Source organism: Silene latifolia, chromosome 5 (genome assembly GCF_048544455.1).
Source record: "Silene latifolia isolate original U9 population chromosome 5, ASM4854445v1, whole genome shotgun sequence".
Classification (NCBI taxonomy): Eukaryota; Viridiplantae; Streptophyta; class Magnoliopsida; order Caryophyllales; family Caryophyllaceae; genus Silene; species Silene latifolia.
The window spans coordinates 75,430,545-75,458,506 of NC_133530.1; the positions used below are offsets into that span (position 1 = coordinate 75,430,545).

General features: G+C 42.6%; 1 protein-coding gene across 12 annotated transcripts; it reads right to left on the minus strand.

Moving 5' to 3' along the window:
• Positions 1 to 404: 404 nt before the first annotated feature.
• Positions 405 to 27,858, minus strand: LOC141657575 (protein PAM71-homolog, chloroplastic-like). Of its 12 annotated transcripts, none has more exons than XR_012548804.1 (8): positions 27,675 to 27,856; positions 27,125 to 27,208; positions 26,898 to 27,023; positions 25,925 to 26,095; positions 15,355 to 15,387; positions 14,630 to 15,031; positions 12,656 to 12,784; positions 405 to 999 (listed from the first exon to the last, which is right to left on the minus strand). XR_012548804.1 is itself a non-coding variant. In XM_074464855.1 (7 exons), exons 5-7 carry the CDS (start codon positions 14,647 to 14,649, stop codon positions 861 to 863), a joined length of 228 nt encoding a protein of 75 aa, XP_074320956.1. In that variant the 5' UTR covers positions 14,650 to 15,387; positions 25,925 to 26,095; positions 26,898 to 27,023; positions 27,125 to 27,208; positions 27,675 to 27,858; the 3' UTR covers positions 405 to 860. The 12 variants fall into 12 exon arrangements, 1 of the variants encoding a protein (XP_074320956.1); XR_012548801.1 differs by having other exon boundaries at positions 15,266 to 15,387; XR_012548797.1 differs by having other exon boundaries at positions 15,263 to 15,387; positions 27,675 to 27,855.
• Between the last annotated feature and the right edge of the window lie 104 nt (positions 27,859 to 27,962).

A 27,962-nucleotide genomic window follows, 5' to 3' on the forward strand; every position in this document is an offset into this window, starting at 1 on the left:
ATGAATAATTTAAGTTTTTCTAATTTCTTATAAAGAAATGTCGAGAATAGGATTTGAACCCATGACCATTCTGACCAATACCTGAAATTGGTGCCTTAGACCAACCCGGCCATCTTGACATGCTATTCAGTTATGCTAAATTTCATACATAAAAATACTTTGTATTTATTAAAAAAAAAAAAACATTAGTTCATTGGGGCGCGGTGCCCCAATTTGGCAAAATGCTAAGCGGAGTAAGTCGGAAATATAGCTACAGAATCGAACATGGTTTTTCGTGATATTATCCTATATGAAGGGAGCATGTTAAGGCTTATATGTGATCTCAGAGGATAGTTGTCTATGCTGAAGCAACACAATTGAAACTTGGAAATTAGGATACGAGGAAAGTCGACAATAGGCACAAGTGATCAGCAGAATGAAACGGCCTTATAATATTGACTTTAAAATTAATCTTAACGCTGCCTATAAGCACCGAAATATACAATGAAAATATTAATTGTCTCAAGTATCCTATACGAAAAATACACCGAATAAGAGATTTTCCTTCAAATAATAGTAGCTCCCAAAAACAAAGTACAATCCTCAATTCTCCCGTCAATACTTTCCAAAATCTCATTGCTGAAAAATGAAAATTAAAGGACCCATTCTAGCTAATGATTCTACAGCTACATTTTGATGACCCATACTGCAAATTTCAGCTACCAATAACAAACAGAGAGTTTAGTTGAGGTTGGAGCGTCAAAGTTCTGAACTTCAATGGAGTATATCAGTATAGTTATTAGAGTTGAAGGTATGAGAAAGGGACAACCAACATCGACGACGAAGAGATTGTATCATCTGGCTGCAAGCCCGGAATATGTTCACAATTCCTTCCTATTTTCAACAAGGTCGGTCTTGACGTACAAAAGTACCCGCTTCTCATAAAGGCAATGGGCAGATCTGAAACATGCCAGAAAGGAAATTTGGAGACATCAGAGAAACGGAGGGAGCACTAAGTACCTGTGCAGCACCAAGAGCAATGGTAAAATGCATTGATCAATCTCCCCATTCCTTGAGAAATTAGAAAAAGCTTGTTTCAGGTGTTAAGATACATCAACTACATGACCACATATATGATAATGATATTCTCCGTATGTAGTTAGTTGCAAAATAAAGGACAGAGAGAACGTTTATAAAGCATACAGATTGTGTAGGATTTGACAGCCGCTTGGATGACTGCCCATTTAAAACATTAAACCAAACAATCTAAAGGATCACAAATATTTTAAAATCTTCATTTCTAGTTATTTTAGGTGGGCACACAATTTTTTACTACTCCCTTTGTCTTACCCATTTGTTTATATATTCCTGATGGGGCATATTCTGCACCGCTGACCAAGTCAACATGATTGAGCAAGGTCAAAGATATCCACAGCAAGTCAACGACTTGGACAATCTAGCCGATCTGACCCATCGGCCCGTCACTGGTCTCGGCATGGTAACCCGCCCGGTGGGACACATATCCGCGTACTCATATCCAAGACCCCTCGGCGGCGAGTCAACAGGATCCGCCGGCCAGCCATAGGCCCCTCGGCCGAGGGGTAGATCAGTCTTTCCACCTGCTAGCCACTTGGCCACTTGGCCACTACGTGACAAAAGGTGAAAGCCTATAAATACTCCTCAACCTTCATTGAGGAAAGAATCCCAACTAATCCACAACTAAACCTAAATACACTATTCATCTGGTAATATCTTCCTTATCTCTCTACAATACACATTCAGCCAAGTAACAACTTATCTCTTAAGTTTACTGACTTGAGCGTCGGAGTGAGTACGCTTGGCACAAAGCCAAGCCCTCAGTTCGTTCATTGTTGCAGGAGAGGCCGTGAGGAACGATTGAGACCAAAGGAGAATCCAACTCAAGACATCATTCAACAAGCCAAGGGTGGTAACTATACTTGATCTGGAACTACACCCGGAACAATTGGCGCCGTCTGTGGGGAAAGACACTAGAAGCTAGTCACATTCATTCCCAAACAAAAAAAAAAAAAAAAGAAAAAAAAAGAAAAAAAAAACAACAAAAAACCCACCCAAAAAGCTAAGAAGATGTCAAAACAACAAGACGCGGTCGTGACCGACGAAACCCCATTCCACCAGGATGACACCTTCAACAATTCTGGAGTCGTGCAGCCCTCCACCGGCGGGGTAGTCCAACCGGAGTTCGGCATGCCAATAACGCCGGACACGCCGCCGCTACCAACCAGTCACCATCATGGGACATGTGGTTGACATAAGCGAAAGCGAAAATGGTCCCGGACCTAATTAGTAATACGCCCTCACACTTTGTCACGCCGACAAGAGCGGCGGAAAACCCCCAGGAGACCAGGGCCCAAAACGTGACTCCGAGAAATTTGAACGGAGCATTGGGAGAAGCCGACCCAGCCAAGTCGCCGGGGGAGCCCAAAGTGGGCGTGGTAGACCTAAGTCCTTCCCGCACTCATGGGAGGACAAAGCGTCCCGCAACACGAACGAGGCTTACCCCGGAGGAACCAGAGGAGTCCGACTCACGAGTTGGAGAAGAAGTCCGAGTCGGAGAAGAAGCCCTTCCCGCTACGAGGAGAGGAGCCGGATTAGGAATGCGAGGAGCCGATCGCCGCGCGCCGTTCGATCGCGGTCGACACCCCCTCAACGCCTACGTCCTAGACGTCCATGTGCCAACTAAGCTCAAGTTGCCACCTCTATCATACAAGGGAGACAAGTGATCCGGCCGACCACGCCGAGGCTTTCGAGTCTTACATGTCGGTATGGGAACAGCCCGATGAGGTCTGGTGCCGAGTCTTCCCGACAACTTTGCATGGGATGGCTCAAAGTTGGTACAAAGGGCTTCCCGAAGGCTCGATATACTATTACGCCGACCTAAGAGACGCCTTTCTAGCCCAGTACTCTTGCAACAAGAGAAGGGCCGTGGAGACATCGGACCTCCTAACTATCAAACAGGAGGGGGGCGAGTCTCTACGAAGCTACGTGAAGAGGTTCGACGGAAAGGTCCGTGATTCGAGAAATTAATCCCGAATTGGCGGCCTTCGCGGTGATGAAGGGCCTCCCAAGGGGAGACTTGAAAAATGAGCTCATCAAGTGCGGAGGGCTGAACTTGGACGCCGCTAGAAAAATGGCCGACCAGGCCATCAAGGTAGAGGACTATCACAAGACCTGGGTAGGCCCCAGCGAGGCCGAGCACTCAGAAAAGAAGAGTCACCGGGAAGACAACCCGGATGAGAGACGCCGTGACAACAACGGGTCACGGTCCGATGAAAGACGCCGTGGCAATAACAGGTCAAGGCCCGACAAATCTACCAGGAAACAGAACTCGGCGGATGCCGGGGGGAGCTCGGGAACGTACTACAAAAAACGGTACGATGATCACACCCCCTTAGTCGTATCGGCCGCCGAGGTCTTCGCGTTGAGCAAGAACGAGGGCCGAGAGTGGGAAAGACCCCTAGGCCGAGGAGTGACGGTGACACGAGCGATCTTGAGTACCACGCCACACCGGACACTTAACCAACGACTGCCGTCATCTGAAGAATGCCATTGAAGAACTGATCCGTAAGGGGAGCCTCGGCAAATATGTAGCCGGGGGCCAAAAACCAGATGCCGGCGGGTCAAAGAGCAAGCCCATATTTGAACGGGTAGGAGTAATCCACGTGGTCATCGGAGGCAACGGGAACGATGGGTCCGCTCATGGGCACAAACGGCACCTGAATGAACCATATCGGGCCATCAACTTTGTGCCCAATACAGCCACCCCCGCTCCCGACATCCCCGATATGACCATCGGGCAGGAGGACTACGAGGGAGTCATCGCTCCTCACAGCGACCCACTTACAGTCCACCTGGACATAGCCAACCATTTGGTGAAGAGGTGCCTGATTGACACAGGCGCCTACACAAACATTATATACAGAGAATGCTTTCTCGGCCTCGAGAGTCGAAGATTTGAGCCCCTGCACCAACCCGCTGTACAGCTTTTCCGGGGTCGGCCTGGTACCCCTGGGGTCGGTCAGACTGCCGGTGAGGTTCGGCGAGGGAACTGCAGCCAGGAATGTTATGTCTGAGTTTATAGTTATCGACGGCACATCCGCCCACAACGTGCTCATAGGTCGGGTCACTTTGAGTGAAACCGACGCCGTAATTTCCATCCGGGCCTTGACATTGATATACGTCTCGGACCGGGGGGAAGCACATAAGCTCGCCTCGAAGAACGAGAAGGAACCCGGCGTATGGGAGATACACACCAACGGCCCTTCCACGACGGATAGCTCGAAGGCTAGCATCGTTATTCTTAGCCCAAACGGAGACGTGTTCGAGCACGCCTTGGAGCTTGCCTCCTCGACCTCAAACAACGAATCCAAGTACGAGGCAGTGATAACCGGAGTCAGGCTAGCCAGAACCTCCGGGGCGGAGCATGTCGTGGTGAAAACAGATTCGCTCTTATTGACCAACCAGATCAAAGGAAAGCACAAGGCTCGGGACTATAGGACGACAAAGTATCTAGAGAAGGTGAGAGCCGGCGCTTCAAAATTAAAATCCTTCCAGATACAAAGACACTCCCGTGTCCGAGATCGACCAACCATCGGCATGGTTGAAGGAGCGAGACGAGAGGAGGTGGAGATTGACCCAGTCGCACCGTGACCGTCGGTGTCAACCTGGAACCGAAATTCAGAGCCGAACTCCTGGACCTGCTAAGGAAAAATAAGGACGTCTTCGCCTACTCAGCGGCCGAGATGCCAGGCGTAAGCCGGGAAGTAATTATTCACAAGCTGAACGTACTCCCCACCGCTCGCCCTGTCAAGCAAAGGATGAGGAACTCCTCCGTCGAGAAAGATGAGGCCATCAAGGCCGAGGTAGATAAACTACTTACGGCGGGCTTTATTATGCCCTGCACTTACCCCGAGTGGTTAGCCAATGTTGTGATGGTAAAGAAATCATCGGGGGCATGGAGAATGTGTGTAGACTTTACCCAACTTAATAAAGCATGCCCCAAAGATTGTTACCCTTTGCCTCGAATAGATAGCTTGATCGACGCCACGGCGGATACACCATGCTTTGAGCCTGCTAGACGCCTTCTCGGGGTATCACCAGGTATTCATGGCTGAGGAAGACATGCCTAAATGCGCATTCATCACCGCTAACGGCACATACATGTACAAAATGATGCCGTTTGGTTTAAAAAACGCCGGCGCAACGTATACAAGACTGGTGGACAAAGTGTTCCAAAATCAGAAAGGACGAAACATTGAGGCTTACGTCGACGATGCTATTGTGAAAAGCAAGTCTGACAGCGAGCACCTGGCCGATTTACACGAAACATTTTGTTCACTAAGGAAATACAAGATGAAGCTCAACCCAATGAAATGCAACTTCGGTGTCCGGGCAGGTAAATTCCTCGGTGTACTTGTCAGTGCCAGAGGCATCGATGCAAATCCAGACAAGATCCAAGCAATTCTAGACCTGCCGGAACCAAGGAATCGAAAAGAGGTTATGATGCTGACCGGGAGAATGGCGGCTCTCGCCCGTTTCATCTCTCGGTCAGCCGACAAGAGCACCCCATTCTTCAAAGTATTGAAAGGGAACAAAGACTTCAGCTGGGGGGAGGAACAGAGCACGGCTTTCAAGCAACTGAAAGCTCATCTTCAGACTCTCCCAACTCGTCCGGGCCGATCTTTGGGGAGACGCTATACCTATACATAGCCGTTACCTCGGCCACGGTCGCCGTGATCATCGAGGAAGAGGACAAACAAAGAACACCCAATCTACTTTGTCAGCCATACGCTGTTGCCCGCCGAGAGAAATTACCCACTAATTGAGAAAGCAGCCTTCGCCGTCGTCGTTGCCACAAGGAAGTTAAAACCCTACTTCGACGCACACCCCGTGACGGTCCTAACCGATCAGCCACTTGAGAAAGCCTTGGAAAGATTCGAACAATCCGGCGAGCTCATCAAATGGGCGGTGGAACTCTCTGGTTTCGGCATTCAGTACAAACCAAGGCCTTCGATAAAGGGGCAAGCACTTGCAGATTTCCTGGCCGAATGCACATATCAAGAAGAGCCAAACCCAGGCATATGGGAGGTTTACACCGACGGCTCCTCCACGACGAACAGCTCAGGAGCCGGCATCCTTATCATCAGCCCAAACGGAGACGAGTTTGAGTACGCCTTGAAATTCACCTTCTCGGCCTCGAACAACGAATCCGAATACGAGGCGGTGATAACCGGAGTCGAGCTAGCTAGGGCGCGGAGCGGGAACACATTGTGTTGAAGACGGACTCACTGTTGGTTACTAACCAAATCAGAGGGGAGTTTGAGGCTCGGGACGACGGAATGGTAAGGTACCTAGAGAGGGTAAAATCCGACATAGCGAAATTGAAATCTTTCCAAATCCAATGCGTTCCCGATCCGAAAACAACCGGCCGACGCTCTCTCCAAACTGGCCACTCAACCATCAAGAATGTCACCAACCGTCTTTGGTAGATATCGAGAATGCGAAGAGCATCACAGAGACTGTCGGCATGGTAGGCAACATAGAGACCGAGACAACGTGGATGACCCCGATCATGAAATACAAACTCACGGTGAATTGCGGGAGGGCCGCAATCCCTCGGCCAAAATAAAAAGGATCGCCACCAGGTACTTGGTGTTCGAAGGGGAACTGTACGAAGATCCGTAATAAGACCACTCTTGAAGTGTGTCGGTCCGATGCCGAATCGATACTAACAGAGATTCACGAAGGCATCTGCGGACACCACATGGGGGCAAGAACACTAGCCCACAAAGCTCTCCGAGCTGGCTACTTCGCCCACCATGCTTCAAGATTCCGAACAAAGACCAAGAAATGCACAAACCGTCGGATGCATGCCCCGGTGATACACGCTCCCTCCCGGGACCTACAACCGGTGCTTAGTCCCCTTCCTTTCGCACAGTGGGGGATGGACATGCTAGGACCCTTCCCCACAGCCCTCGGAGGAAGGAAGTTCTTAATCGTCGCCGTGGATTACTTCACCAAATGGGTAGAAGGCGTAGCGATGCCGGCGAAGACCAAAAGCCGGCCGTCGAAAGGTAATTTGGGAAAATGTGATAACTCGCTTCGGGTTGCCACAAGTTATGGTATTCGACCACGGCCGAGAATTTTGGAGCGACCTGATAATGAGCTGGTTAGAAGAGCTTGGCATCAAGTTTGCGTACTCCTCCGTCTGCCACCCACAGCAACGGGCGGCGGAAGCGACCAACAAAACAATCCTCAACGGTTTGAAGAAAACATTGAAGACCTTAAGGAAGGTGGGCCGACGAACTACCGGCGTCTGTGGTCCCTTTGGACCACGGAGAAAGAAGCAACGGGGTACACCCCTTCCACCTGGTCTACGGTTCCGAAGCGATCCTACCAATTGAAGCAACGGTGCCGACATTCGGAACGGCTACCTTTAACCCCGGTGAAAACGAGGAGGGCACAGAAAGCCTCCCTAGACCTGGTCGAAGAAAGCCGAGACACGACACGTCTCAACTTGGCGGTATATCAAAACCGGATGAGAAGAGCCTACAACCGAAGGGTCCACAAAAGGGACTTAAAAATAGGAGACCTAGTCCTAAGGAAGTCACCACCACCAACAAAGGAAACATTCACGGTAAGTCGACGGCCAACCGGGAGGGTCCCTACAAAGTGGTTGAAGAGATGAGGCCGGGTACATACGGGCTGACGGACATGGAGGGTGTGCCTTTGATGAGCCATTGGAATACCGACAACTTAAGAAAGTACTTTGTATAGCGGCGGAGGTGTCCAAGCCCATTGTGGACACCCCAACGCGTAATCATAACAAATGAAGGATCACCCAAATTTTCCATCAAAGTACTTGTCCCCTCCATAAAGTTGCCACCGGCCAGTCACCCAAAGAAGAAACGTACACTCAGTGCAGTTGAGACGCAAGTCTGGCGGTCAACATGCCTACAGTTACGAATGCTATCGAGCCATAACCCCGATTACCTCGGCCCTAGCCGAGAGCGACGGGGACACAATGACCGATACGCGCTATCGAGCCGTAACCCCGATTACCTCGGCCAAAGCCGAGAGCGACGGGGACACAACGACCGATACGCTAGAAAAAACGTATACTCAGTGCAGTTGAGACGCAAGTCTGGCGGTCAACATGCCTACAGTTACGAATGCTATCGAGCCATAACCCCGATTACCTCGGCCCTAGCCGAGAGCGACGAGGACACAATGACCGATACGCGCTATCGAGCCGTAACCTCGATTACCTCGGCCAAAGCCGAGAGCGACGGGGACACAACGAACGATATGCTAGCAGGAACATAGACTCGGTGCAGCCGAGACGCAAATCAAGCAATACACTAAAGACGTTAGACACAGTTGAGATATGTATTCTAACTGCCTCAGCCATGCTGGCGGTAAAAACGAAGGCACTCAATTAATAACGCAAGAAAAGCAAAGGTTCGTGACCAAAGTCCCGGCCAAGCCGAGGACCGAAAAGACAAAACTTTATTGAAAATGATTGCAAGGAGAGTACAAACGACGGCCGTCCCCTTAGGGATAGCCTAAACTCTACCTACCAAAGCTTTACAAAAGCTAGGAAACAAAAAAACAAAAGGTTACAGACTTGGGATTTGAAGCGCCAAAAGATGGCAGGGAGAGAAGGCTCAATAATTGGCCCCCGAACAGCTAAAGCTATCCGAGACGCCGGGTGAGTCTGGTGACGACCGCCCGTCTCCCTATGCTGTTGCTTCCCTCCATCGGCGGCGCATCTTCGGTGGCCGGCTCGAAAGAGGGCTCGACATTTTCAAGTACCTTTAGCCCGTCACCCTCCTTCACCTCGCATCACAGCCACCTTGGCCTCGGCTAATCGAGCCGCCTTCGCCGCCTCCGCATCCACGCTTCCGCAAAGATCGGCCATCTCATCCGGAAGCTGGTCAAATTTATCCCACGGGAAGGTGCCGTCGGGGAGAAGTTTCTTAATTGCCTCCCTGGTCGCCTCCTCGGCCCGGTCCCGGAAACTGGCACACATTTTAGGGAGGAGATCATCTTGAAGCATTTCAATATCCTTCTCCTTTTGGGCAACGGCGACCTACGCGTCCCGAGCGCCTCGCCGGTTGTCGAACCGATCCTTCCACTGATCCCTCTTGGCAACCACGGCGTCGTAAGCATCCTTATACCTGTTCCGCTCTTCCATCATCTTGGCGGTGGCGGCATCAGCTTCCTCAACTTTGGCCTTCTCGGCCCCTAGCAGCTTCTCAACTTCCTCCACGCGCTTCGTGGCGTAAGAGATCCAATTTAGCCTTCGCGCTTCCCCCTTTGCGGCGAGAGATCCAGATTTAAGCTTTGCGAGCGGTGGCGCGACTTGGGCCATAGTTTTCTCCCGCTCCGTGATGTAGGAGCCGGCTGTTGGGTCCACCTCCCCACCTCTTATACGATTTCGCACCCTCTCGCCACAAGCTCGGAGGCGAAATCTTCGAGCCGAGGAGTCAACGATGACATTTCCGTCACCCGCCTCCCAATAGCCTTCTCAGTCGCTTCCCGATTGCCGTTCAGCAAGAACGGCGGTCGCCGAGGGAGGATCTACAAAAAATTTACACAGAGCATCCATATCACCTTGCATTGACACATCAGAAAGCCGGTCATCAGGGATGTCCAACGAACCGGCTAAATCCGAACCGCAAGTTAGATCCGTACCAGTTTGGACCCTCTTAAATGGAGGGCGGCAGGCTTCTCCCCGGCAACGGTGGAAGCGGTGGTGGCTCCTTTCTCTTCTTTGGGAAGAAGGACCCTTAGCAACGGTCACCACCTTGTCGGTGATGTCGATAATCTCCACATGATCCTTCTACACCACCGGGGTCGAGGAGGAGTGGACACCGATGCCGTCGCCGGCTTGGACGCTCCTTTCTTTGTTCTCTTCGACGCCTCCGAGAACCCGTGCTTGGGCCGCCGACGGATCCAACGACTTCACCGCTTCTCCATAAGGTCGTTAGGAGCCGGTCTACGATCACTTTTTTCAGCCGTAGGATGATCTTCTTGAACGACCTTCCCGTCCTTATCAAGGCCTATCCTCTTTAAGGTACTCTCGGACGGTTACGCCAAACCGGTCTGCAAGAAATCAAACAAAGAATTACATGAAAGAAATGAAACATAGCTCTAAAAACAGGAACACAACGAGCTAAGATGGGCCTCACACCGACCCCACTCACCCCGGGCCGAGGGCCGGTATGAGGCCGACGTGGCCAAGCGACTCATCCCGAAGAATAATCGAGTCGGGGCGACCATCCCTTCTCGGCGTCAAACAACAGCATCGCCCGCTTCTCATCCTCGGTAAGAAGGACCATCGAAGCATCCATCTTAGCCTTACCCCGGAGATACATTTATCGTACTCTTCCCGCTCTCACACCGAAAGTGAACAGGGGCTCTGGAAAGACCGAGGCAAAGGGTAATCCTCCCAAGCACTTGGACATACACCCACCGCCGTTGCCAGTCTTTGCAAGAAGTAAGCTTGTTCACGGAGACATAGCCTGGCTCCGTCTGTACGCTGTACCACCCCACTTTACCGGAAATTGACGGCCGAAGACTGTGAAGTCGGCGGAATAAGTTGACTGTCGGGATCTCCCCCCTAAAGAGACAAAGCCACACAAAGCCAACTATCGTCCTCATGGCCAGCGGATGTAGTTGGGCCACCGCGACGTTCATAGCTCTGATAATGGCCACGACGTATTTATTCAGAGGAAACCGCAGCCCATACTCCAGATGCCTGATGTATACGCCGGTGTGACCCGGTGGAGGGCAACAGACCGCCTGACCCTTCTTAGGAATAACGATCTTATACCCCTCACCGAATGAGAAATGGCCTCCGAAAAATGTCTCGCCGGAACAACTGGCGAACTTATGAGACCAACCACGTTCAAGACCAATCGTGCAGGGCTCGCCATGATCCGGGACAGACAGCCTCCCACCATCAGAAGGGGTCCCCTCATCCTCATCAGCATCGTCACCCTCATCCTCCCGTCCCTCCAGAATCGGTGGATCGACTACGGGAGAAGGAGACCTAGGGCCCCCAAACCTTATAGGAATGGCGTCTAGTATCTCCCCCCATCAAGACGCAACGGAGAACCCTCCGACACGAAGTGCTAGTCCGGCGTCGTGAGAAGACATAATAGCAATAATTGTTCAACAAAATAAAGAGAAGAAGTTTGTTTGTTTACCTTGAAGAAAAACACTCGCCGGAATGACAACTGGAAAATTAGAAGACAAAGAAACCTTCGAAAGTTTAGAGGAAAAATTTTGGAGATTGAAATTGGTGACCAATTTCACGGGATAACTGCCCTATTTATAGGGAAAAGCCCATGAAGAAGGACCAATCAGAGAACAGCCCATGAAGCGTCAACCAATCAGCGTGCAGACACGTGTCGGACATGCAACCACGGGATGTCAATCGTTGCAACAGTTAGACGTCAATCAATGCAACAGTGACCAAGCGTCTTCAACACGCCTATTCATATCTCCTTGCCTATTCACCTTCCTCAACAAATTCCCAAGCATCTGCTCTCCGCCGGCCACATAATCGACCAAGCTAAAAAGCGCCGGCAGGGGGCAATCAAAAACAACCGGCACTCTCAACCCTGGTCTCGGCCAGCGTCACTTTCTTTTCCACATCGGATGCCCTTTACGCATCCATGTGGAGGGGGGATATGGTACGGCCTAAGAAAGACCAGGCCGAGGTAAAAGAAGCCGCCGCAGAAGAAGCCGATGCAGGAAATTTTTTACAAATTACTTGCGCAGAATATACGCTCAAACGTACATCGGAGCCCATACCACGGCATAGACTACGCTGGGGGCAAATTGATGGGGCATATTCTGCACCGCTGACCAAGTCAACATATTGAGCAAGGTCAAAGATATCCACAGCAAGTCAACGACTTGGACAATCTAGCCGATGCACCCATCGGCCCGTCGGCCGGGTCTCGGCATGGTAACCTGCCAAAGGGACACATATCCGCGTACTCATATCCAAGACCCCTCGGCGGCGAGTCAACAGGATCCGCCGGCCAGCCATAGGCCCCTCGGCCGAGGGGTAGATCAGTCTTTCCACCTGCTAGCCACTTGGCCACTTGGCCACTACGTGACAAAAGGTGAAAGCCTATAAATACTCCTCAACCTTCATTGAGGAAAGAATCCCAACTAATCCACAACTAAACCTAAATACACTATTCATCTGGTAATATCTTCCTTATCTCTCTACAATACACATTCAGCCAAGTAACAACTTATCTCTTAAGTTTACTGACTTGAGCGTCGGAGTGAGTACGCTTGGCACAAAGCCAAGCCCTCAGTTCGTTCATTGTTGCAGGAGAGGCCGTGAGGAACGATTGAGACCAAAGGAGAATCCAACTCAAGACATCATTCAACAAGCCAAGGGTGGTAACTATACTTGATCTGGAACTACACCCGGAACAATTCCATTTTTTGTCTGTCTTAGCCATTTCTTCATGCTCCAACCTACCCATTATAAACTCTTACCCCACTTGCGTAGGATTGAAGAGATCATGGGAGTATTTTGGATAAATGCCACAAGGTAAGACAGAATGGTGTTCAGATTATACTTCCAACAAAAGATGTGGCTACTTACTTGCTCACAAGCTCCCCCGCTTCAGCATAGTCATCAAGTTCAGGACCCTCCTTGTTTTCAGCTTTGACATCAGGAAGCTCCCATGCATCTTTAATTGACTTCAAACCAAAGAATAGTAAAAGGGGAGATCTGCAAAACATGCATTAATAAGAAAATTAACTACCCCGATAATCCGAAATAATAAGAATCTACTGGCAAAATATCTGGCTCTAATATAACAATGACTTAATAGTTTGTAGCCAAGTTGTTCATCGTATAAATTCAAACTGTATCCTAATTTACCCCATCATTTCTTACCTGCTACACAATTTACTTGTTAATTTTAATTTCCGTTAGAATACGTGTGACCAACACTCAACAGTACACTCCTACATCAATATGACAATTTGACACTTTATTTTAAAACAAAAAAACATTGAACAGAAATAGAATCAGGATTTTTCATAAAAAATACAAGTTTGACACTTGGACACACACGTCAGATACATCAAACCAATTTAGAGACAATTAAGCTATGGTTAGGTTGAGTTTTTTGGTTTCCTTAGAAGGGGTACTAAAGATAGAGCAGATAAAGAGAGACAAATTCTATCTAACCTTCCATACTACCTATACTACAAAGAGTAGAATCTCAAGTCGTAATGAAAGTAGAGCAGTTATATGCTACTAAAGTAAATAATTCTACCAATCGTTGGTTGGCGCAGTGGTAGCATGGGGCTGCGCTTGGTAGGGAGGTCTGTGGATCGATCCCCCACAACTGCGATTGGGAGGGGTTTAAATACCGTAATCCTTGGACACGCCCCGAAATCCGGATTAGTCGGCCCAATGTGGTTCGGATTACCGGATGGTTTAGACCAAAAAAAAAAAGTAAACAATTCTTATAACTTTCAATCCTAATTTACTCCATCATTTCTTACCTGCTATACATTTTACTTGTTAATTTTAATTTCTTTCTTATATATTTTACTTGGTTTACTTTTAAGGCATTCCGGATCCTTAATTCTATTTCGGTTTTCAAAATTGTTTTAATCTTTTCTCTCGATTTAAATTTTAAGTTTTTATAAAAGAAATCCGGAATTCGATTTTAAAACCTGTAAGTTTACCTTGACTTTCCATTACATTTTCGCTCTCCCTTTTGTTTTTCATTTTCCCTTTTCTATTTGCTTTTTGAGGTGTGTGTTCACCCATATACGGTTCTAAAGGATGATTCATGTCAGCCGACCCCAAATCATTTTGGGATTAAGACTCTGATGTTGTTGTTGTTGTTGTATTTGATGGTATTTGGTATTTAAGGGTCTACTGGTGCAGTAGCTGGTCTGGCGGCAAATTGAACTGAACAATCAAACGAAGATGTTATCAATCAATAAAGAACAACAATCTAAAGGTATCTGTCAAGAGTTTTTGCAAAATATGATTAAGAAAAGCAACACATTCAGATCCGATTGTCGGATTTCAGAAATCGCCAGGGTTCATTAGCATACCGTAAAAGGCGAAACCAGGAGCAACAACAATAAAAAAGAAAGAACCAGCCTTTTGCAACAAAAGAGAAAAGTGAATCAAAAATCCCAGAATACATTGATTTTGAGAAGCAATAATCGATCAATGTTCATTTTGGAAGAGGAACAAGATGAAAAGTGAAGAATGGATGGCGTAAAAGTGAAGAATGGAAGATAAAGTAGAATGAGAATTGAACAATGTAAAATGGAAGGTAGAGATTGTATTGGATCACATTCATATTTCATGAATAATCGCAACAAACTACACTAACAAATCAGTAAATTATAGTATTATACCATTACTATATCTAAATTCAATTAACACAACCTCAATTTCCTCTCCTATATTTGATCAACCCTAAAGCAAGTATTTTTGTCAGAAATCAACCAAAAGTAACATTATCAAACATATAGATGACGTAAAAGCTCATAACTCAAGTTGTTAAAGCATAAAAAGTGGCTATAAAACTTAGCTTAGTGCTTGATCAGAGGTACTGTCATAGTCTTATGTTGTTCAGTGACGACTTCTTTGGCATATGATGAACCAGGTAAAAAGGAATCTGGTCTCGAACCAGATTTGGGAATTTTAGCAGATGGTGGTGTGACTTAAAGTTGAAGATATGCAAGTTTTATTGGGCCCCGTTTATGACCACTGCGTATAGAATTTTCCGAACAGGTAATTGGCACTCGACTAAAATGGGTTCCAGAATCAGAATGATTATCAATCTCAGATGAGTTTGATGGCATCTCTTCAGTATCGAGTCCTTGTTCCACCACACCTTCCCTACGCTCTTTGCTCCACAATCTATATTTACTAATGAAGAGAAGACATGTAGCATCTCTTACTTTGTTTGCTATTCCTCTAGAATCAACCAGCGACCTCCTGCACAATTCATTTAAAATATGAGCAAACATATTCAGTTCACCTTAAATCAAAACCATGAACATAAACTAATAATTTAAGTAAAGCCTTATCGCTTCAGGGTCAATGTAAATAATTTTAAAATGAATCTAATGCAATGCAAATTAAGCTTGTCTGATATTCAGGTAAATTAACATGAAAGTATTAGCAATTAAAAACTGTTTTTAAACTGAAGGTTCATCAAACTATAACTACTAATTTGTTTCTGCATCATCACAATTGCCACCCATGTTGTCTTGACAGTGTCGTTTCCACCAAAATATTGATGCGCCTGGTTGACTAACCCTTAATTCCGGATCATCGGTCCCACCATGTTTCTGTTCAAGTGAACACAAGCGAAACCAAATGAACAAAATAATAATAGTAGATAGGGGAAATGTGACTGAACTCACAATGGCAGTAACAATATGCACAAATAGCTACTTCCTCCGTCCCGGTCAATTGTTGTCCTTTGGTTTTGGCACAAAGACCAAGGAAAGAGAAGGGGCTAATTATAAGATGACAAGTGGACCAAATTGAGTGTGAAAGATCAAATTGCTTATCAAATGCAATTCTAAAATAGAATGACAACAATTGACTGAGACACCTCAAAATGGAAAAGGACAACAAATGACCGGTGTAACACCCACGAATTTTCCGTGTTGGCATTTATAATTTAATTAGCCATTTTATTATTTTATTTGTATTTTAAAATCGTTTTTATAAAAATGCAGCTTTACATATAAAATAATATTAATGTTGATAAAAAAAATATCCGTCTTAAGTGTGTAGTAGGTCCGGGTTGTATTTTAGGGTAAAATCGACTTAAAATGATAGTTTGAGCCTAAGATAACTTTGGGCCTTCATCCTACTCTTTTCCCTCCACCCATATAAGAGCTTAAACCCTACTTCTCCCTCCACCATTCATTTTTCAGCAACAAACACACAACTACAACACCATTGTTACACAACTTCCACCTCTTTCACTAAAATGGCCATAAAACCTTCGTTTCTTATCGGTTTTCAACGATCTTCGCGCCTATCTCTTCCTCTCCTCGCCCTCCATCTTCTTAGGTTAGAAAGATCTTGACTTTCCCTCACCCTTGTTGCTGGCCGTGACTTTTGTGGCACGATTTTCGAGGTCTTACTTGGGAACTCGGATCTTGAGCTTCCTTTTGGGCAACCGGCATGGTTTTGAGTCGGAATCTTGCATTTTGAAGAAATAATGAGGTAACGGTGATGGGTTACTCGGTATTATGTCATTTATATGTTTATATGTTATGTTTAGTTGTTATAAGCTAGTAATTGTGATTCTTATGAGATTATATGTGTAGTTGTTTAAGATGGATTTATACAAGGTTTTACTTGCTTAAATTGAGTAAAGATGGTATCTTTGGCTTTCTTATGAGACGGGTAATTAGATGTGGTTGTTGTTATATGTCACTAGTAGTATCATTACTTACTTAAAGTTTCAGTTTTGAGACGGTTCCATTTAGGTTGCTAAAGTTGCATTTTTGAGACTATTTTAGGTGACCCGTGTTGGCCTGGAACCCGTCTTATCTGACCGGTCCAACTTCCAATGCCACTGAAAATATGACAGATGGACCGGCGTCGAAAAATTAGGTGGTTTAGCCACTTGAATCACTCGATTCGGAGTCCTTATGAGTAAATGGCGCCCGTTTTACCGTTTCAAGTTCTATAAATATATATATCCTTTGTGTATGATGGTTGTTTATGCTTTTTATTCGTATCATGACCAAAGTTTTCCCTTGTTGACTCGTATAGCTTATGGGTGGTTCGGATTTTGGTTTGTTTACGTTTTGCCTCGTGTTCCGTTTAGTTAATTCAATTGTTATCGGTTATTTATACTTTGTTCAATTAACATGTAAATGAGAAATGAAACGTTTATTCATTACCACTCATTATATTTTATAGATTGGGTTCACTATAATTTATATGGGGAATTTACATACTTCCTTCTTTTGAGCTTGTTATGTTTTAAATGTTGGACTTTACATGACTAACTTGATGGATTTCCCGTGACTTCAAGTATTGAGTTTTTATGACTTGTTTGACGGGCTCATAAATGAGTCGCTTGAGTTGGTCACATTTATCCTGTAGATTTTACATAACGTAAATTAATCATTATCGCTTATTATATTGTATTTAACCGGCATGTTAAATTATAAAATGGAATATTTATTAACATAATGCAAGTATGAGATATTTATTATAAATAGTTACTTGTAGTGAGTCGTATTCTTAATAATGTCTAGTATTGTTTGGTTGTGTGAGTTTTGGTCCTATCGGACACTAGGGGTGAGCCATAGGCCCTCTAGTTATGATATGATCGTCGGGATTGATGTTCCCATCCGTACTTATGGTGAGACGCAAGCCATAAGTATGAATGTGACATTAATAATCCCGTCTCTGAGTCTTGGTCCTATCGGATACTAGAGGTGAGCTATAAGCCCTCTAGTTGCGATATGATCGTCGTTCTACCAGGAGGTTGGAGTCTAGGATGTAGTCTTGTGTGTGGTATCTCGGACATGCTTTCAAGGTAGCCTCTGAGTCGGATACTCCATCTACACTTTGTGTTGGTCTTACACATGTGAGTCGTATTCTTGTAGAAATGCCATAATACCATCGTATGTGCTTGACATGCATTTACGCCCTACTTGTCTTTGTTACGCAAGTACGGGTTTGGCCTACTTGTGCTGTTCTGGCAAGTGTGGTTTTGGGCCATTTGTGCTGTGCTGGCAAGTGAGTCTTATCTTAGTCTTTCCGCCACTTTCGTGTTGTTCTGGCGATTGGGGTACTCGGTCTCCATGAGTAGTCGAGTCTTGGGTGCGTGTTGTGTTGGCGCACGTCGAATCGGGATGTACACCCGAGAATCTACATATTTAGACTAGGACCGTATCATTATCGTAGTCCTACCCGGAGAAATTATAATCTAAGAGTAGTAAATGTCTTGCATTATTTGAATGGTTACTTTGGTCATATCTCCTTGAAATACGTGCTCGTGGCTAAGTGGTCGTGTCTGTTTCCTTGTCTTTCTTCTCCATTTATTTTATTGTTGCTTATGCCTTACTTACTTGTTTATTCCATCATTTCTTTTATCCTTGCTGGTTTAAACATGTATGATCCCATGTTTGGTTATAAGTCGATTCACTCATAACTTATCTAATATGATTATTTGTTCATGTTCTTTGTTATGTTCGTTTTGACATAATGTGGCTGGGAGAACCCTGAGTTACTCCCCACGGACTGTGGCTTTCATGTTTACATGAATGACAGGTTTGTGAAGATGCATTTGTGGGGTTTAGACGTGTGAGCTAGCGAGCACCTTGGACTAGTAGTTTGTTTAGTAGAATTGCTTATACTCACCTTTTATCATTTGTCATTCGAGGGATATATTTTCCCTCACCTTGACTACCACGTTTGTATAATTTAAATATTTATTTCCGCATTCTCTAGTTATGTTTTAGGTTTTAATGAACCCGCGCTTTAAACTTTAAAAGTTTCAAAAAAATTCCTAATTTCCGCTTGAATTTATAAGTTATATTTTCCGCGTTATAGCGGGGGTTCACAGTTGGTATCAGAGCCTTTGTTGCTCCCGACGCACACACGTGTACCCCAAATTTAAACTTTAATTGACCTTGAATAATGAATGAGAGATGGGTAGACTTAAGGACCAAATGTGGTAGTCTGTAGTGTTTGCTCTTTGTTAGGTTCTAACACGTTTGTTCATTGTCATTTAATAATTGTTGTGCCCTTTGATCAATGACCGTGAACTTACCTATGTGGAGATCAAGACTTGGTGCCTAGTGTCGGAAACTGAAGGTTTGTTCAACCTTTGAAGAATGCTTCTTGTTCCTCGAAGATATTCCTCCTTCTTTGTGTTCCTTGCCTTATTCTTTACCTCTTGGTGCCTATCTTTCTTCTAAACTCTTTTTTTCCCTTGGAAGCTACTCTTGTACCCTCCTAACTTGTCCTTTGTTCCTTGCTTATCCTCCTTTGACGCCTTTTAGATAGTTCTCTTTCTTTTGTGGGATGTTAATCTTGGTTGGATACTTTGGCTTTGTGGAGTTTGTTTGTATTTGACCCATAACCTTGGTTTAGGGGTTGTGATTTTAGAAGGACTTAGGTAGTGTGATGAGACATACTTAGTGATTCTTATACCTAGTTCCTTGATAAAGTGAGTTTAATTGATTGGTGGATTCTGTGTGTTAAGTGCGAGTTGCCTATGATACTAAGGTTATAGAACTTGGTTTTGTTGTTTATGTTTGAGATTTTAAAGCTTAGTAGGTTGAGCGTTGTTACCTTAGGAGTAAACATGGAGTAATGTTTATGATTTGAGTTTGGAAAGAGATACCTTTAAGATGTTGATAGCCATACATAGATTGTTGTTGCCTTTTGACGTTTGTCGGGTATGAGTATAGCCTTGTTAATAGTTTTGACCTTGTTTTATGAAAGTCGTTGTGAATGTTTAGTGATTGGGAATTGTTGAATCAAAAGTGTGGTGAAGTACTTTGTTTCATAGATTAGCTTAGATGTAAAGTAGCGTAAGTTATCTTGTGGAATCCTTGTAGGTAATGTGGTTGTGAGATTGATTTTATTAGGAAGTTTTAGGAACCGTTTAGGATGATGTTGTTATTTGAGTTTTGAGCATCCGACGTTTCCTTGTTGTCTAATTTCCCTTTTTCTTTGACCATAAGCGTTACCGTTCATACCTCTCTTCCTCACTTCGTCGTGCTCCTTCTTTAAATTTGATGATGGTAACTTATAAAACTCTATCTTTGGCATCGTTGTTGGCCTTACCTCGACTCTCGCCCCTTGTTAATGACTCTTGTATCTTTCCTTCCAACTTAGAATTTGTATCTCCCCCTCTTATAATACCCTTTTGAAGGCACTTCCCTTTTTCCTTTGTGAGATGTTCACCTTGGTCGAGTTTTGTTTTGAGGAAAGTGTTTTGTTTTGAACCCCAACCCCTGTGATGAGCGGTTAACTTCTTGGAAGGTGAGTTGGCGTACTTGGGTATTTTAGAGTTTAGATGCTTAATTTGAAATAAGTGTGATTTAACTAAACAATCGATTGTGTAAAGTTTGAGTTATATGTGAGACTAGAGCTTTGAAGTTGTGGTTGACATTATGGAACATACATGGATTTGAGAGTGTAATTGGGAGAGAACTACTTTGTGAGTAATTCCCTATCTTCTAAAATAATAGACTAGCAAACTAAGTTTTCCCAACAAAATTACATCTTTTTAAATAAGAAAATTATTGACACTTAAGTGTGTTAACTCTATAAGAAATTGGTAATTATAATGTATTTTGGTATATTTTATCTTTCCATTAAAGTTTCCGTTTTCATCAAAATAAATTTTTTTATCAAGTTGTATAATTTCCAATTACCTCTAAATTATAATATTTTGATTATAATACAAATAATATGAATGAAATTTTATTGCTAAAACTTTTGTTGATACCTTTATTGGGAAATGACTTTACTCATACTACTTGTAAACAAAACTATAAACCGTTTATATTATGAAGGACTTTCATGAGTATGAGCCACCTTAATTGAGTACCGTAGAGCCTCTTCTAGTGACTTAGAGGAGTTGTTGGATTATTAGTCGGTGTAAGTGAGTAAATTTGAATACTACTCAAGGTATGAGATGAGAGTGAGACTAAGTTGCGTTATTGGAGAGTCTTAGCGCTTGTTTTGGAGTCATAAGAGGTAATGGTATAGTAGACACCAATTGTTAAGTGGTGAATATGGTTTCACCTTGTGGTATTAGAGTATAGAGATATGAAGTGATGATGAAGTGTTGTTACAACTAAAGCCTTGAATTCTTGAGAGCTTGATGGTAAGTAATGTCCTAAGATGTGGAATTTGAAAGAAACACTTTGGGGAATGTTGATAACCATAAATAGTTTGAGGATAAGACTTGAAATTTGTTGAATTGGTTCCTAGGAGTTTTGAGTTGAGAGAAATTTAGTATAGAGAAGTCTTTAATGATCCTGTGGTTTCGAAACTTTGAAGTTGTTGGAGTATTTGAGGTAATGAAATGATGTTTCAATTAAGTGTAATTTTGCCTTTGGGAATCCGTTGTGGGAGAAATAATAGAAAGACTTGTTGACTTGACAATTTTGGATGAGGGTGCAACTTTTTCTAAAGTGTTTGTGGTAGTTCTAAGCTCCATAATTTTCTTCTCTGCCTTGACCGTAAGCCCTACCGTTCGTGCCCCCTCTTACGCTTTTCCCTGTGCTTCTCCTTTGGACTTGAAGCTAGTGACTCATGAAACTCTATACCCTTTATCCTCCTCGTTAACTTTTTCCTCAGATTCCTACCCGTAGAAGTTCAACTTAGTCTTTTGGTCTGTTGGGTTTGAACCCCGTTATCGTACTTAATGATTATGATGCCTAACTTATTTTCCATCTTGTGCAACTTCAACCCGTTTTAAGTTACCCGTTTGAAATTCTCTGTTTAAATCTCATATTACTATTGCAAAACTTTACTCATTTTAAGGGTTTGGAAACGAAAGTTCGCTTTTAATTTGTCACATCTTTAGAAACTTTGAAGTGGATTATCTTTTTAATTTATTTTAACATTTGATCGGGTGTTAGGACTTGTTGTTAGAGACGTCTAATAACGGGTTCTACGCTTATCAACGTACGATTTTGTCTTTTACCTTGTCTTCGATTTGGAATGATGATGTTCTTGAATGCGCAACGAGAACTCTCCCGTTCCTTTGACAAGAAACTTGGGCTTTTAGAAAATTCTTTATGAGACCTTTTTAAGAAACACTAAATTTTTATGGCATAAAATCTTGTAAATGTTTTGGATGGTCGACTTTGAAATATTTGACTACAACTTTGCGGTCTTACTTTTTCAACTTTCAAGTTTCGAGGACGAAACTTTTTAAAAGGTGGGATGATTGTAACACCCACGAATTTTCCGTGTTGGCATTTATAATTTAATTAGCCATTTTATTATTTTATTTGTATTTTAAAATCTTTTTTATAAAAATGCGGCTTTACATGTAAAATAATATTAATGTTGATAAAAAAAATATCCGTCTTAAGTTTGTAGTAGGTCCGGGTTGTATTTTAGGGTAAAACCGACTTAAAATGATAGTTTGAGCCTAAGATAACTTTGGGTCTTCATCCTACTCTTTTCCCTCCACCCATATAAGAGCTTAAACCCTACTTCTCCCTCCACCATTCATTTTTCAGCAACAAACACACAACTACAACACCATTGTTACACAACTTCCACCTCTTTCACTAAAATGACCATAAAACCTTCATTTCTTATCGGTTTTCAACGATTTTCGCGCCTATCTCTTCCTCTCCTCGCCCTCCATCTTCCTAGGTAATAAAGATCTTGACTTTCCCTCACCCTTGCTGCTGGCCGTGACTTTTGTGGCATGATTTTCGAGGTCTTACTTGGGAAATCGGATCTTGAGCTTCCTTTTGGGCAACCGGCATGGTTTTGAGTCGGAATCTTGCATTTTGAAGAAATAATGAGGTAACGGTGATGGGTTACTCGGTATTATGTCATTTGTATGTTTATATTTTATGTTTTGTTGTTATAAGCTAGTAATTGTGATTCTTATGAGATTATATGTGTAGTTGTTTAAGATGGATTTATACAAGGTTTTACTTGCTTAAATTGAGTAAAGATGGTATCTTTGGCTTTCTTATGAGACGGGTAATTATATGTGGTTGTTGTTATATGTCACTAGTAGTATCATTACTTGCTTAAAGTTTCAGTTTTGAGACGGTTCCATTTAGCTTGCTAAAGTTGCATTTTTGAGACTATTTTGGGTGACCCATGTTGGCCCGGAACCCATCGTATCTGACCGGTGTGACTTCTAATGCCAATAAAATATGACAAATGGACCGGCGTCGAAAAATTAGGTGGTTTAGCCACTTGAATCACTCGATTCGGAGTCCGTATGAGTAAATGGCGCCCGTTTTACCGTTTCAAGTTCTATAAATATATATATCCTTTGTGTATGATGGTTGTTTATGCTTTTTATTCGTATCATGACCAAAGTTTTCCCTTGTTGACTCGTATAGCTTATGGGTGGTTCGGATTTTGGTTTGTTTACGTTTTGCCTCGTGTTCCGTTTAGTTAATTCATTTGTTATCGGTTATTTATACTTTGTTCAAGTAACATGTAAATGAGAAATGATACGTTTATTCATTACCGCTCATTATATTTTATAGATTGGGTTCAATATAATTTATATGGGGAATTTACATACTTCCTTCTTTTGAGCTTGTTATGTTTTAAATGTTGGACTTCACATGATTACATGGTTGGACTTTGCATGACTAACTTGATGGATTTCCCGTGACTTCAAGTTTTGGGTTTTTATGACTGTTTGATGGGCTCATAAATGAGTCGCTTGAGTTGGTCACATTTATCCTGTAAATTTTACATAACGTAAATTAGTCATTATCGCTTATTATATTGTATTTAACCGGCATGATAAATTATAAAATGGAATATTTATTAACATAATGCAAGTATGAGATATTTATTATAAATAGTTACTTGTAGTGAGTCGTATTTTTAATAATGTCTAGTATTGTTCGGTTGTGTGAGTCTTGGTCCTATCGGACACTAGGGGTGAGCCATAGGCCCTCTAGTTACGATATGATCGTCGAGATTGATGTTCCCATCCGTACTTATGGTGACACGCAAGCCATAAGTATGAATGTGACATTAATAATCCCGTCTCTGAGTCTTCGTCCTATCGGATACTAGAGGTGAGCTATAAGCCCTCTAGTTGCGATATGATCGTCGTCCTACCAGGAGGTTGGAGTCTAGGATATAGTCTTGTGTGTGGTATCTCGGACATGCTTTCAAGGTAGCCTCTGAGTCGGATACTCCGTCTACACTTTGTGTTGGTCTTACACTTGTGAGTCGTATTCTTGTAGAAATTCCATAATACCATCGTATGTGCTTGACATGCATTTACGCCCTACTTGTGTTGTTCTGGCAAGTACGGGTTTGGCCTACTTATGTTGTTCTGGCAAGTGTGGTTTTGGGCCACTTGTGCTGTGCTGGCAAGTGAGTCTTATCTTAGTCTTTCCGCCACTTTCGTGCTGTTCTGGCGATTGGGGTACTCGGTCTTCATGAGTAGTCGAGTCTTGGGTGCGTGCTGTGTTGGCGCACGTCGAATCGGGATGTACACCCGAGAATCTTCATATTTAGACTAGGACCGTATCATTATCGTAGTCCTACCCGGAGAAATTATAATCTAAGAGTAGTAAATGTCTTGCATTATTTGGATGGTTACTTTGGTCATATCTTCTTGAAATACGTGCTCGTGGCTAAGTGGTCGTGTCTGTTTCCTTGTCTTTCTTCTCCATTTATTTTATTGTTGCTTATGCCTTACTTACTTGTTTATTCCATCATTTCTTTTATCCTTGTTGGTTTAAACACGTATGATCCCATGTTTGGTTATAAGTCGATTCACTCATAACTTATCTAATATGATTATTTGTTCATGTTCTTTGTTATGTTCGTTTTGACATAATGTGGCTGGGAGAACCCTGAGTTACTCCCCACTAACTGTAGCTTTCATGTTTACATGAATGACAGGTTTGCGAAGATGCATTTGTGGGGTTTAGACGTGTGAGCTAGCGAGCACCTTGGACTAGTAGTTGGTTTAGTATAATTGCTTATACTCACCTTTTATCATTTGTCATTCGAGGGATATATTTTCCCTCACCTTGACTACCACGTTTGTATAATTTAAATATTTATTTCCGCATTCTCTAATTATGTTTTAGGTTTTAATGAACCCGCGCTTTAAACTTTAAAAGTTTCAAAAAAAATTCCTAATTTCCGCTTGAATTTATAAGTTATATTTTCCGCGTTATAGCGAGGTTTCACAACCGGACCGGGATAGAGGGTTTATTAAATTGTACAAATCAATGATACAGCTTTTCAATTTATATCTAAATTAGTTGCAAAATTATAAAGTTCAAAACTTCAAGATAGTGTCTAGATTTAGACAACTAACTATGACAAAGTAAAGTTTTGAAACTTGCAAACCTGGGGTAAGTTAAATTTCACTGGCAAATACGACCAAAGCAACACACAAACACAAAGGTACGTGGGATAATACCAGAATTACGATCTGCCTCTCACTTTCTCAGGATAGATAAAATGCATACATAGTAACCTAAATCATAGATGTAACATATAAGTGTGCATTAATGCTACAAAATAGGGAAGAATGCAGAATGGAGAAAGGGACGGGGCGGTTTTGGTTAGCGTGAAGGCTGTTTGGTTCGATAAGTACTTAGACTCGAGTACATCTCTCCCTTCTTTATAGCTGAATCGCTAATTGTCTTCTCTGGTTTAATTGACTGAACTATCTACAATAGAGAAATACGACGTTAAAATCCACGAAAATGCCCAAAAAGGGTCGCTGCAAGACCTACGACATTTTTTGACCTTAAATCATACCTATGTGAAGAGTTTAGATTTAAATAAATATGACAATGAATTTAGTTTTCTCATTTTCCTAAACAAATAGCTTACCTTTCTTCTCTCCATCCTTAATAAAATGGATGTTGTTTTTTCATTTTTTGCTACAAAAAAACTTTCCCTTCCTCTAGTCAATATATTGCATTTCTAGTTTTCCTATTAAAAAGAAAAAGCCCTCCTTCCCTCCCATCCTATACAAAACGGATTTTGTGAAATCGTTTTCATATATAATCTACGTCTCAGAGTGATAAAATACACATGTCGTAACCTAAAAGTAATGTTGGAAAAATATCGGAATCATACATTCCTATGTCTAATATCAGAATAGACTTAAGACTGTGCAAATGTGACTGAACTCACAATGGCAGACCTGGAACGGGGTATGGTGAAACAGAACGAAGGTGTGATTCATAGGCGAGTGGTTGTGGTCAATGAAGAAAATGACATTGGTAAGTGATGATAACACCTCGGTTACAAAGACCACCAGTCAACTTGAATCCGTAACAGCAGCAGGCCCCTCGGCAAAACCGACTGCAGACAAGTATTTCCAATTTCAGAGTTTAGTTTTACATTGTTCATTTGATATCATTGAATTTTCTCGCTGCAGGAATACATATATTCTGCCTATCATAATTTGAATTATGCAACAAAGACTTGTCTAGAAATTCCAGGGACAAGCACGTAAGCATCAAGCAATCGAAGCACTTGGAAGTGAACCAAATTGTACCTACTACTATGATTATAAGTAGTATAGTATGATTTTACGACAAGCATATATCACCTAAGTTGATTTTGGTTTTTTAGCTTTTTAGTACCATTTTCAGCAAAAAAAAGATATCACCTAAGTCGGTTGATTAAGTCATTGAAGGGTGATAATCATGGTATTCAATTACTCATATGATCTCGATTCAAACCCCATCACATCAAAATTGCCCTTGTCATTCACTTTACACACACAAGGAAAAACTAATTATAAGAGAGATCAAATTTCGAGTTGTAGGCGATACTGATCATAGATCAAGGAAAGAGCTAATCAATTAAATGTGAATGGATATTGCAATCAGAAAGAAAACATGATAAAAACAAGTCATTTTAAATATGTAACAAACCCAAAAAAAAACATAATGCACTCAAAGAAGGCAGAAAGAAAAGAATCATAATCAAAAGGAAACAAACTATACCAAACGAATAAAAATGCAATCCTTTATCAAATGCAATCAACAAGCAAGGAGTTCCCTGAAATTTTAATAACCCAGAAAGAAAGAAGGATAGAAATTGGTCTACAAAATGAGACAAACACTACAAACGTGAGAAGGACAAGAAAAACAATCACCATTATCAACACATGCTTCACCAGATCTAAGAATTCACCATCATCATTAACATTGGTCTGGTGACGGTTGTGTTAACTGGTGTTGATGGTGGTATATCATTCAATTCCCCTATCACAAGCTAAAATCTGAAAAAGCAAACAAAAGTGCAAGATTTTATTACCAAGAATTTATCAAATCTGAGAATAACAAAATATAGATAGAAAAACTGTGATATCATGTAGTATACCCGACAAAATCAAATGAGAACCATATCAACTTTTAAATTTGGTAAATCTCTAATATCCTGCAGAACAGCTCAACTCACTCTCATCTGATACAAAATAAAATAGAAATCAGAAGCACCAGCAACAAGGATAAGGATATTTTGGTAAACTTTTTAGCTGTATCAAGATATGCAAAATGAATGACATCCTCTGCCTCAACTTATCTAATTCACAATCGTTATTCTACCTCAGTAGCTAACAACTACATAAGCATCAACGGATTATTGCATGCAATAAATTCACACCCAAAAAGTAAACCCTAACTTGCAGCGTCAGAATCAGACGACTACAACATTTCACTCTTTAAGCAATATGTAAGTATATTTAGTTCAACAAAAAAAAGGCAGCTCAATAGTCGTAATTTCTCCACAACTGTGATTTGCAAACTAATGTCTGAATAGACTTAAGACTGAGCAAATGTGACAGTATTTTACCCTTTCCTCCCCATCAGTCTCGTTAATTTCTTAACTCGAAAAGAACAATTACAAAAAAAGAAACAAAGATGGAGCAGACCTTGAAATCTCCGAACTATTGAGCTCCTTGGCTAATAGTTTCTGTTAACTACGTCAAAGCCACCACCGTCTCTAGAAACACTACTCAACCAGGCTATGATACCATATGTAGCCCAGGTTATAGTGAGTCTCTGCCCACCATCTTGAAAATCCAACAGCCAAAGTATGCAATTATAGACCAAAAAATGCCATTAGTTTCTAAAAAATGCAATTAGTTCAATTCAAAAACCTACCCAGATTATAAATCATAATGGTAACAGTTAAATATTCATAGTAAAATTGTTTTGAA